The 12,539-nt window shown below is 41.4% G+C and overlaps 1 protein-coding gene across 6 annotated transcripts in view; it reads left to right on the forward strand.

Moving 5' to 3' along the window:
- Nucleotides 1–12,383, forward strand: part of dclk2a (doublecortin-like kinase 2a) — a 41,437-nt gene extending 29,054 nt beyond the window's left edge. For 4 of the 6 annotated variants that reach the window (XM_051385000.1, XM_051385003.1, XM_051385001.1 and 1 more), the window contains 11 exons: nt 647–734; nt 1,241–1,346; nt 2,628–2,685; nt 3,129–3,248; nt 3,354–3,500; nt 3,580–3,713; nt 4,102–4,179; nt 4,578–4,674; nt 5,888–5,968; nt 6,123–6,236; nt 9,160–12,383. In XM_051385000.1, the coding sequence (XP_051240960.1) occupies nt 647–734; nt 1,241–1,346; nt 2,628–2,685; nt 3,129–3,248; nt 3,354–3,500; nt 3,580–3,713; nt 4,102–4,179; nt 4,578–4,674; nt 5,888–5,968; nt 6,123–6,236; nt 9,160–10,167 (2,031 nt within the window). In that variant the 3' untranslated portion in view covers nt 10,168–12,383. Of the gene's footprint in view, nt 1–646; nt 735–1,240; nt 1,347–2,627; nt 2,686–3,128; nt 3,249–3,353; nt 3,501–3,579; nt 3,714–4,101; nt 4,180–4,577; nt 4,675–5,887; nt 5,969–6,122; nt 6,237–6,905; nt 7,045–9,159 lie in introns of all 6 variants that reach the window. The other 2 variants (XR_007881626.1, XM_051385005.1) reach the window with 2 other exon arrangements.
- Nucleotides 12,384–12,539: the final 156 nt, after the last annotated feature.

Below are 12,539 nucleotides of genomic sequence, written 5' to 3' on the forward strand. Positions count from 1 at the left end.
AAAAGCTTTTTTATGTATCCAGTTGTGAAACAGACCTTGAAGGTGTCCCATTTCTATTTTGGTCCAGAGGGCTACCCTTTTAGACTTAATAATAGATCCTTACTTTAAGGTAATGCACATTATGGTGCAGTAAGGTACAGACTCAATACTGTACAGAATGGAAACGATCACTGCTCTGATTCTAATGCTGGTGTTGTGCATTTATGGCTCACATTTAAAAATTGTAGCCAAGAGATGTTACATTTGCCACTGCAGAAATTACATTCTTAACAAATGAATCATTCATTTGGAGCCATAACGGTTTTATGTGTAGTGACGATAAGTGGCTACGGAGGAGGAGATCTATTCCAGTAGCTCTCACACCTTGTACATTTTAGGCTTAAGCTTAATTTAGTTTAGTTATGCTTGTGGGTAGCATGCTTTATAGTTCATTAACTAGTCTCCTTTTCATTTCAGCTTAAACATTTTATGCCACAAAATGCCACCAAATAAAGTGGCTAACCAATAATAACCATCTATGTTTCATCCACTTACAGCGTGTTTTGCTGCTGCTTTTAAAGCCTGGGGTTGCCATGGTGATTTGTCTGTGGGTTTTGTTGTAGGCCAGGCACTCATCTCTATTTTTGTTTGTGTTTGCATCCTGCAGATCCCTCCATCGCATCAGGTCTCCTCGCCAAACGTAAATGGCTCGTTGAACAACCACCAGGAGCAAACCAATCGACTGAGTCCAGAGGGTACATTCTGTCCTCTCCTCTCCTCCTCTGCTTTTTTGTCCAAGTCATTCACCTGATCTGTCAACTTAAACAACACTATTGCGTGGACTCCCTCACCCTCTAGCATGTGGCAATGACATTGACTATCACATTAAAATCGTCCTCAACTTTTCCCAACAGGGCACATTTCTGAATTCGCTTACCCAACAAAAGTAGCAAGCAGTAGGCATGTGTGTGGATGATAAGAGTGAAATATCCCAGTGCTGTGCGAGCAGATACTTAACTAAAGGATTTTAGTGCTGTGTGTGTAGATAGCAGAATACACTGCTGCTCAGTTCACTAATTGACACAGGAGGACAAGTAAGAGATCACTGTGCATCTTGGTGCCTGTGTGTTATTTTGTTGCTCAGCATGTGGTCCCTTAATTCAGTCTGAGAACTGGTGGAGTTTCTGCCAGAGCTCCCTTCATTTTATTTAAAAGCCAGGCTTGTCTGTGGCCTGTTGTAACCCCTGTCTCTTCCCAGCAGTTAACGGTAACCGCTACCTGCCTGCCACCACCATTTCGGAAAAATACAATGTTGGCAAGGTCATCGGAGATGGCAACTTTGCCGTGGTCAAAGAGTGTGTGGAGAGGTAAGAGAAACACATTCTGGACTGGAAATTTTTAAATACATAGTTGGCAGCTGTCTGCAGTGACGGTACAGCAGGGTGCCATGTCGTGCTTCATAATGAGAACGGCCTCATCAGGATTTTTAAGCCCCGATGACAGGCATTGTGGAGACAGAAATATCCCATGGATTAAACCCAGTGGTGAATTCACCTTATTAGCCTTTTAATCTCTGAGTCAACACACTGCCCAGGTAGACAGGAGAGATTATGATTATGAAAGGAGGCCTGTCAAGTGTGTGTGTGTTCTCATAATCTGATGCACCTTCCTGCAAAATGCTTAACGGTTCCCTGTGGAGTATCTTGTAAACAACACACAGTTATGTTTACAGTAAATATTTCTCACCAAAATGCGTTGTGTGTATCTTTGAGACTGAGAAACATTTCCTTCCTCAGAAAAAAATATTTACAAAACCAGTTTTCTGAATGTGACCACAGTCACATCTCACAGTCAGTGAGGTTTAGCTGAAAGTTAGGTCAGGAATGAAACTCAATGCTCAGATTTATTGATTATTTGTAAACCTCCATTGTTTAAATTCATTGCAGCAATCCATACATCTGATTACATCAGCTGGTAGCTTCTTCCTTGTCTTTTGCTGGTGCATTGCTACATTTCTTTCTCAGTGGAACGTAATTAAACATTTGGCAAGAATGTGTACTGCGTCACTTGCATGCTTGTGGGTTTACAGGTGCATCCTCATGTGTGGTTCTAAAACATTGCTCCATAGCACCACTAGTGGTCAGAAACTTGAGATGTATCCCTTTCATTATATATATTTTGCAAGTAGAAACAATTTTAAAAGAAAATGTCTATATTGGTTAGAGTAACTTAAGACTCCCTGTAAGAGCTCCAGTGGTTTGACATCTCACCTTGCTTCAATGGTGTAGAATTGTACTCCAGAGCGTGTCAGTACACTATGACATCACTGTTGGTGTGGTTAGAGGTGCAATATAGCTCTCTTATGAGGTGAAACAAACTTGAAACTTTGAACCTGAGATGGCAATGAAACACTGTTCTTCATCCTGGTGTTGAATTACTCTTTAAGTGCGTGTTCTCAGATGCCTCTATCTCTGCTCTTTGTATAAACTTGGCTAGCACAGCTAACATACCTTTCCAATAACTCCGTGGCAGTGCTCCTGCTCACTGTAACTGCGGCTCTCTTGTGAGCACTTGATGTGTATTACAGACATAGTTGCAGCGTCAGTGCCGTTTTTATTGTTGGCCCTAATTGCACTGCTTCTGTCCAGGTCCACGGGAAAAGAGTTTGCCCTGAAGATCATCAACAAGGCCAAGTGCAGCGGAAAGGTCTCCCTCAATCTTTTTTTTTTTTTTATTATTTATTTTACTATCCTTCTCCCATTTCTTGCCTCTTCTTTTGTGTGAATTGTTGCAAGACCCACGCACATACTTGTAAGGAAGGGTCATATGTTGGTGTTTCAGTGTGCATTATTAACACCCACACACTCACACACACACCACAAGATTACCTGTGTGTGTGTGTGTCTCTGACCCTCTTATCCCACACAGATAGATTAGGCAGGTAATGTTTAATTCATCACCTAACTCAAATTATCTTCCCATCCTTACACACAATGACACGCAGTGAATCACACACTCTTGACACCAATTCAGATTCCATCAACAATGGAGCATCTTTTTATTATCATAATGGCTCAGTGTGTAAATCCTTTGTGCTGGAGGATACAGTAAAATACTCACTTGGATTATTTGTCACGGCGTGTTTCCAGGAGCATCTTATAGAGAATGAGGTCGCAGTGCTGCGGAAGGTGAAACACCCCAACATCATCATGTTGATTGAGGAGGTGGACACTTCCTCTGAACTCTACCTGGTTATGGAGCTTGTCAAGGTTCAGTAGAGGCTAATACCATCGTGCACAATCCTCCTTTCTCTGTGTATTTTTCTTTTCTTCTATCTCTTTTAATTTCTAACCACCTTGTCGATGTTGGCACAGGGAGGGGATTTATTTGATGCCATTACCTCCTCGGCCAAATATACAGAGAGAGACGCCACTGTCATGGTGTACAATCTCGCTGGAGCTCTGAAGTACCTGCACAGCCTCAACATCGTCCACAGAGACATTAAACCGGAGAACCTGCTGGTATATATTAACACTCACACCACTTCCTTAGCTACAAAATCCAGCAGTGAGCTTTAACTGAGCATGTATTTCATTTAAGGTATTTGAGTATCCAGATGGCACCAAGTCACTGAAACTCGGGGACTTCGGTCTCGCCACAGTGGTGGAAGGACCTTTGTACACCGTATGTGGAACTCCTACATATGTGGCTCCAGAAATCATTGCAGAGTCTGGGTAAGCTACATTTTAGTACCTAGATTTTTAGTTTTCCGGAAGGTAGAGAAACATGCATATTTGTAGTGATCTGTAAGTTGGTTTAAATGGAAACATCTGTTCTACGTACAATTGCAGAATAGAAATGCAAGTTTTAATTTGCTCATCTGTATGGAGATTAAAAAGATATTGCGTATCAGCATACGGAATAAAGCAGCACATCATAAATGGTTGCATTGGTATATCTGCTTCCATATTTTTATAGATTAAAATCCTTGTCTTTCCGAAATGCATTGTACTTTATTTTGTTGTTTCATATCGTCTACTGTATTTGTGACACTGGGGGTGATGGATGATGTAATCCTGAACTGACCATTTCTGCCTCCATGTCTCTCCTCTCTTTCTACAGTTATGGTCTGAAGGTGGATATCTGGGCTGCAGGTGTCATCACCTACATTCTTCTGTGTGGCTTCCCTCCATTTAGAAGGTATTCATCCTCATTTCGTATTGCCCACGTTTGAACTGACTCACACAATGTCATCATCATTTACTCATGGCACCATGTGTAGTATCAAACTACTATAATCATTTTCAGTTATTTGGCAATTTGTTATCTTGTTTTACCTAAACAAACAGTAGCTGTGATTAGTCTTTGTGTTAAGGGTTGTGTTCGTGCAGTCACAATGTGGGAGGGCTTTGACTTAAATTAATGGGATCCATGTTTAATTTATAGCACTTCACGGTTATTATAATAACCACTTAATTATAGAGTAGGGTACAGGTGGGGTTATTTATTATTTTGCAAAGTGCAGTACACACAGTGCAGTTTTTGTGAAGATGTATGCCATTTGTGTTCACTGAGTGTCTCTGTGTCTTTCCATATAGTGAGAGTAATATGCAAGAGGATCTGTTTGACCAGATCCTCCTGGGGCGACTGGAATTTCCAAGTCCTTACTGGGACAACATCACTGATTCAGCCAAGGTTAGGACCACCGACACACACACACACACACACAGAAACATTTATGTCCCTTTTGATGACATTATATTGATCCCATTAATTTTCCTGGAGGATAACACTAACCAAAGCATGGTCGTAACTAAATGAGGTCAGAAACAGTTTTACCTTTAACTGAGTGCAGTGGTAGTAAAAAGTCTGAAATAGGTCTCCAAATGTTAAAGTTTAAACACACACATGTGAACCCACATTGTTCACACTCCTCTAATGACTACTGTCTGCTCAAGGACACAGAAACCCCTCCAACCCTCTAAATTAATGTCATGTATTAAGGTGACAGCCTGCACTCAGCGTGCAAGACCAAACTGCTAATTAAACCCACTGCTATTACAGTTTCCCTGTCACTGTAGACAAGTGCGCAGTTATAGACACCACAGCGTGACACTACTTGCACTTATGCAGCTGTGCAGGTGGAAATTTAAGAGGGGTTGATTTTGACTTTGTAGGCGCACACGACTGCGAGCAGATGCATCATCTGTACAGTCTATGGCTTACAATAGGGGTATTAAGGTAATGTCAATGAAATAAAGAAATCTCTAGTGAATATTAACATGCTGCATTGTGTTCACATTAATTTTAAGGCTTGGCCATAGGGTGGAAATGTTCTGCTTTCAAGATATATCACGATATAGGAAGTGTATGTAAAATCCAACATAAAATAAGTGAAGCTGCACTAATCAATATTTCTATATGAACAGTCTGTAAAGTGATGGTTATATAAACGTTGACTATGAAGTTCTTACAGCTCTGTGAAGCTTTTTAGCATCTTTCAGCTCATTGCTTTGGTTTTATGGCCTGCAACTTTGCTGTTTTGGTTCACTCTATTGTCTACGTTATTGACCAAGCACCAATATATATGAATATATAGTGGAGCATTTAGCAGCTGAAGAGCCAGATATTTCCCTCCGAAGTTGGTGCAGACCAAGAAACATGACTCTTAATAAATTCTGCTTCATGTCTGCAAGTTGTTTGCTATCACATCGGCCATATCAATTTATTTAACGTGTGCCATTTTCAGCTTTTATAATTATTCATTCACAATACAATATCCATAAAGGTCAATAATATGGCCCAATCCTACCTCAATATGTGTGTGTTGTCAGTGACACAATAAAGGGACGCTGCTCAAATCATTTTTAGCTGATTTCATCCAATACTGTGGCGTGTTTGGTTGCAGGAGCTGATTGGACAGATGCTGCAGGTCAACGTTGAGGCTCGATACACAGCACAAGACATCCTGTCCCACCCTTGGGTCACGGTATTTCATAGCACTGTTTGTGTCTGTATTTGATTGTGTATGTGTGCACACGACTTCCGAGGCGGCGCTTGTGATTTGAACATCCAGACAGTATTCTTGTGTGTGTAAAAACCATTGTACCACTTCACCTCATTGCATGCTTGTATGTATGTAGGACGACGCAGTCATGGGGAACAACATGAAGATGGAGGTCACAGGTAAACTGAAGACGCACTTTAACACTGCGCCTAAGCACAACAACACCACGGCTGGGGTGTCAGTCATCATGGTAAGCACCCAAACACAGTCACAAACCAACATATGAGCTATCCATAATTTAGTAAATATCACTGTTATATTTTTGCCCAATTTTTCTGTGATTTACTGTAGAGAGTAATCTTGACCTTCATAAGATTTTTCACTCTTAGTGACCTCTTACATCTGTAATATGGGTGTGTTGACATGGGTTTAATAGTAATTAAGGTGTATGAAGCTGCTTGAACATGTCAGGCCCTTATCCAAACATTTACTCCATGCTGGTGAATGTTTGACCCAAATACAGAAGACTGAGCTGCTTCTTTTTTATATGAATATGAATAGTGCACCCACTTAATCACCAGGACAAGAATATCTGGCCTCAATCATCCTCCAAGAGGACATTAAAGACTACTTCTAAACAACTTATGCTGCTGCAAACATGTCAGGCAGGATTTTAGAGAATCCGACAGGGCAGAGGAAGTCATTCCTGTATTAGTCACATCCTTCCTTCCTGTCTGTTTCAAGCCTCACTTGCATCATTTCCTGTTGTACAGTTCGACTTCCTCCACTCCTCATCCCATCAGGTCACACTACCCATCAGCCCCACTCTCTTCAGTCTCTCTGAATTGAAAGCAGGAAGGATGAGAAATTTTATTTGCTGCAAAGAGCCTCATTTTTTGTTGTAAATCTCATTTGACAGTTTGAGGTGTAAGCTTGGGCCCTGGCCTCGGCCCCTCGTCCTCCTCCTCCTCTTCTCCATCCTCTTCCTCCTCTCTCCTCATCACCCCTCCCTCACACCCGACCCAGGACCACAGGGGACGCCTGAAGCTAAGAGCCGGGTACACACTTCATAGCCCCCCCCCCCACCATCCCCCATCCTGCCTGCCTTCTTCCTTTCCAGCCATCGCCCTCTTCCTTCCATCTATAACACCTCTTCCCCCCCCTCTGGCACTCCCTCTCTTTCCCTTCCTTCCTGTTTCCTCCTCAGGCCCCCTGCCCCTCTTCTTCGGCCACCAGCTGCAGTAGCTGCTCTCAATAACCAAACTGAAGTGGACCTCACTAACTCTTTCTAAACATGCGCTCTATCCTGTATTCACCTCTCTTGACTCTCTTTTCATTCCTGTCATTCTGCTCATTCGCTCACATTTCATTCCATTTGTATCGACCACAAACTTCTACGCGACGTGAAAATCGTCTGTGTTTTGAAGGATGTGTTCATTCAATCATATTGTCAGAGGTTATATAGCATGTTTACAGAGCTAATGCAAGCTAATGTAAGAGCAGTTTATTTTGCCTCCCTCTCTGCCATTGTTAATTCCTGTTCATTCAAAATAGCTCTTTAAAATCAACTTCCTGAGAGACCACAAATCTATGGTACTCTGGCGCCACCTTGTGGAGAACATTAAGAACTCTGCTGGCACCATTCAGTAGTGTCAATTTGCAGAGATGGAGGCAAATCTATGTGGCTTTATTGCCTTGGATACAAGATTCCCTTGCACAATTTAACAATTTAAGTCTGATATTACTCTACATGTTTTTCTTTTTTGTCTACAAATCCCACAAAAAGACCAAAACCTGCAATGTTTTAGTCAGTCTGTCAATACTTTGCTTCCCTAACCCTAATCACTAATCAGTGACACTCAGCTCCAAGCCAGAAATCTATAAATATGGGTCACAAATATAGTTGTTGTTTTTTTTTCTTTAAAGGTTCTATTATTTCTTAAATAGCTGAGCACTGTTTTAAGTAAACTTTATTCTTAAACAGGAGCAAATGGTATTTTTTTTAGGGGCTGTTTTGAACTTGGTGTTAATACATATTTGGTGCACTAGTGAGTATTTACAGCAGCAGGATGGTGTATGTGGGACTGAGTATAGTGCTCATGTTTGTGGTAATAAATGAACATGTCATTCAATAGGTCATTTATGCGTCATAGTCATGTTATGTAATAGTTTTTGGATATGTAATAACATTGGACCTCTGTAACACAGGGGAATAAGATATATCAGACAGCAATTCATCGTTGGTCTTTTCATGGGTTTTGTTGACAATAATAAGGATGTAGAATAATGCCAACCTTTTCTTTTAAAACCAAACTAAGCTTAGCAATCACTGACACGTGTTCCTGTCCGAATTAGTCACTTATTGAATATCTTACAGTTTGTTCCAGCTCAGTCCTCTCAAATGCACACTTAGGGTCATTTGGTTCGGAATATGTTTTACCAAATTAGCACTGAGCTGGAACAATGACTGTCCACTAGCCGTCATGCTTGTTGTGTTGACTTTATTTTGTGAAGTTGTGAGTAAGACTAGTCTCTGTCCCTTTTTGCTTCTCCCCTCTCCCTGCATTACGCCCCCTCTGATTTAGCTCCAAGGCAATGGTATGTACTAACACCTAACGCTACGCCTCGTCTGTTCTGCTGCTGAGATTCAGCACAAGGGCAAATGAGGAACATGATATTTACTAGTTCTCTGTCCCACGTAAGAACACATCATTGGCTTTACTCAAGACAAAAGCACCATGTATGTATCTGTTGAATGAAAAAGTAAGAGTTTACTTTCTCATTTGCCCTTCCTCTGCACATAGAATAGCACGGATGATCTGATTTGCCTTCTCGTGGGGTCAGTGTGTGAAGCCATTCTGTCTTTTTGTTTAATCATCTTTCAGTTATTACTGTCCATTTTCATTAGCTTGTTTCATCGTGTGTTCATTCATAGAGATCATTAAAAAGTACAAAACTGGGTCAGCACTTAATGGTTGTATTTATGAAAAGAAAACATTTAGATGATCAAATGCCCTTTGCTCACTGCAAGAGCTAATCATTCATAGGAAAACAGATAAGATCATTTAATTCTAAATTACTAAAGTTTCCTGAATTTAATATAGATTAACCCACAATATTGTTGGTGTTCTTCAGAGATATCAAGCTGATGGTCGGTCTGTCTGTTTTGCCAGAACACAGCTCTAGATAAGAAGACCATCAAGCTCACCACCCGTCGTCGTCCAGGGCCCCAAACAGTGCCATGTCCACTACCATCGACTGGCAAGAAAGTCCTACCTGCCCCTCCAGTCAAACTGGCCACGCCAACAAAGTCAGGACCAGCTTCTCCAACCAAATGGGCATCACGCACCAAAGAACCAAAACCTGCAAAGCTGCCGTCACCCACCAAGACCAGGAGGACTGCTGCGCCTGGTGCTGCATCCACCTCTAACGCTCCTTACTCTCATTCCACAACTGACGGTGTTGATTTTCCTCCCTCTGCTCCTGTCAGTTCACTTCATTTCTCCCCTTCACCCTTTGCTGAAACTTTCCCCATCACCTCTTTGTCCGTTTCCGTCCCTGCTGAAATAAGAACATCACCTACATCACCCTCTTCCGCTCCCTGCTTATCTCTAGAAACTCCCTCATCCTCCGTCCCCCCTGCTCCTTTCACCTATGTAACTCCCTCTACACCTGTCTCCTGTCCTTCCCCATCATCTCCAACCAAATCAGCTCAAACCTTCTCTTCTCCCACCAAACCATCTTCTTTTTCTCCCTCTTCTTCCACCAAACCAGCTTCTCTTTCTCTGTCTTCTCCCACCAAACCAGCTTCTCTTTCTCCCTCTTCTCCCACCAAACCAGCTTCTCTTTCTCCCTCTTCTCCCACCAAACCAGCTTCTCTTTCTCCCTCTTCTCCCACCAAACCAGCTCCTTACTTCTCTCCTACCAAAGAGGCAACGTCCCTATCTTCTTCTCCCACAAAACAAGCTTCTCTCTCCCCAGTCTCCCCCATCCAACCTGCTGTATTCTTCCCTCTCTCTTCCCCAACCAAACAAGAACCTTCCTCCCCTTCTCCCATCCATCCAACCCTGTTTCCCTCTCCTCCTTCTACACCTCCCAGATCCACAACCCCGCCCTCTCCCGCTGGCCCTCCTTCTCCTCCCAGCCCTCTACCAGCTGAAGAGCTTATGGAGAAGAGTTAAACGGCAGGTCAATTGTGTAGCCAATGTCACCCCTCTCACTCCTTCTCTTTACATGTATGTATGAGAAAACATAGGGTGAGGAGGTTAAAACTCCACCTCGAGCATCTCCAGTAGCTGTAAACTGAGCCAGTGACTGCTGTGTCCACATTTTCTTCTCATTCTTAAGCCACTCATTTTCAGAGACGGAGGATACAAGGCATTTTCTAAGAGTTTGTCGATTGTATATATGTTTGTATTTATTAATGGAGGATGTAGAGAAGGGAATGAACTGAATATATCACTGTTCTGAGTGGTTTGTCTTTGGAAATCATGTGTTACTACAGTATACCACGTTAATGTGAATTCTTTCCTTTTATTTATTATCCCATTTTGGCTGCCTGTGGCTCTTTTGTAGATAGTTATTCAATACACACACACACACACATACACACACACACACACACACACACACCATTGTGAACTCCTGTTGCTTTGGTAGAGAGACCGTATGTCCATAATACAAATATTTCAGCATATCAGACATCTGAACTTGCTAGCCTAGCTACCTGCAGTGTAATCCAACTACTGAATAACCACTATCAGTATTTTCTCTGACCACAGCCATCCCGATGGTTACCGCACATTTACTGTTAAACTTAAGATTCCTGTTAATATATACAAGTACAGTGGGTTGACAAAATAAATGTAATGCCTACCAGAGTAGCTATCCAAACAGATTTACTTGGAGATTCTGTGCATTTGCAATAATGCCTCGAAATAATGCATGTATAAGTGGCAATAATCCGACATTAATGGCTTTTCTCATTCGATTTAAAGGATATGTTCATCCAAATTACAAAAAAAACATCATTTTTTTTTCACCTCTTGTGCAGTGGTTCCAAAGGTTTTTGGCTAATAAACTGCATACATCTCTGCATTGTGGCCATTTCAACCAAAGATTCAAATTGTATCATTTAATATGACTAGGGGCCTGAAGACTATCTATTAATCCAAAAGCACAAATCAAACATCAAGACAAATCTGAAGAAATAAACACAATTTTGTGTAACAAGAGTGTTTTTCTGCTTTCCTATCCCGTTAATCATCACTCCCACCCCATTTATCTTGTGACCCATGGGAGTGGGGTTCCCTCCACCTTTATTTTATTATGTTGGAACAGTAATTTTAGAGAAACCTCTCCAGATACTAATAAAAGTGAGGTGACAGTTCCGTCTATCCATAGTATCTTAATTATTTAATTTTTTTTTTTTAATTTGGGTGAACTGACCCTTTAACATCACTTGCCTGAGTGTCTGCCTTTGGAATCATAAGTCAGTTTGGTAGATTATGTTGTGAACCCGCTGTAACTGGCACATTCATCCACAGACTGTATGTATTATTTGAAGTAAACATTTTAGTTGTACATAGTGTGAAGAACCTTAGTTGTGAACCTGAAACTTGAAGGATTGTTTTTTTGGTGTACGTATGTCTGAGCAGTCATAACTGCTGTACATAGAAGAAAATAGATCCAACAGACATGAAACCAGGTTTGTTTCTAAAGAACTGAACTGCTACAACTACAATACTGCACAGAAAGGACACACATTTATCAGTTGATTTAGTTGCCACTGACAATGCTATACTCTGGGTTGCATGAAACTCGTCACTGTTCCTTCAAACAGTGGTTTTTGATCTGTTGGATTTATATGATTGAATGTGTTGTGTTGTCAAGGTGACGGGTTTGTGCCTGACCACTAGCTAACAGCTCATAGCTTAAAGATGCCTTTATCAAAACCAGCTCGGCGGAAAAATGGGGTTTTAAAATGTGCATCCTAAAATAAGTGATTTGTTTTTTTGTGTTTTACCAGTTGAAAACTCCACAGCATTTACCCAGCTGGTGTTAGTAGGGCTATCTCCTAGTGGTTCATCATGACTCTTTACCTCTCTTCAGGACTTTCAGCTGCATGCATACCCCTCTCTCCCCACTTCCTGTAAGACAAAACCCTCACACATACAGAAACTCAAGTTGGTACATAATGTCATTTAGCTTCCTCCTATGTATATGTAGTTAAATTAGATTTTCATAAGCAGTTTGTAAAGGGACATTTGTATGAAAAGACAGTTTTAAAACAGGAATCATCTGTGTCAAACTGGAGTAATGTTTTTTTTAGGCATAGAGTGGCTGCTTTTAATGTCCTACAGCAACAAATTAAAATGCAATAAAGACTTCAAATGACTGTTTGTCTGCTGTGAATAATTAATAAAATAAGTGTGTGTGTGTGTGTGTGTGTGTGTGTGTGTGTGTGTGTGTGTGTGTGTGTGTGTGTGTGTGTGTGTGTGTGTGTGTGTGTGTGTGTGTGTGTGTGTGTGTGTGTGTGTGTGTGTGTGTGTGT

The sequence above is a fragment of the Dicentrarchus labrax genome, unplaced genomic scaffold (genome assembly GCF_905237075.1).
Source record: "Dicentrarchus labrax unplaced genomic scaffold, dlabrax2021, whole genome shotgun sequence".
NCBI lineage: Eukaryota > Metazoa > Chordata > Actinopteri > Moronidae > Dicentrarchus > Dicentrarchus labrax.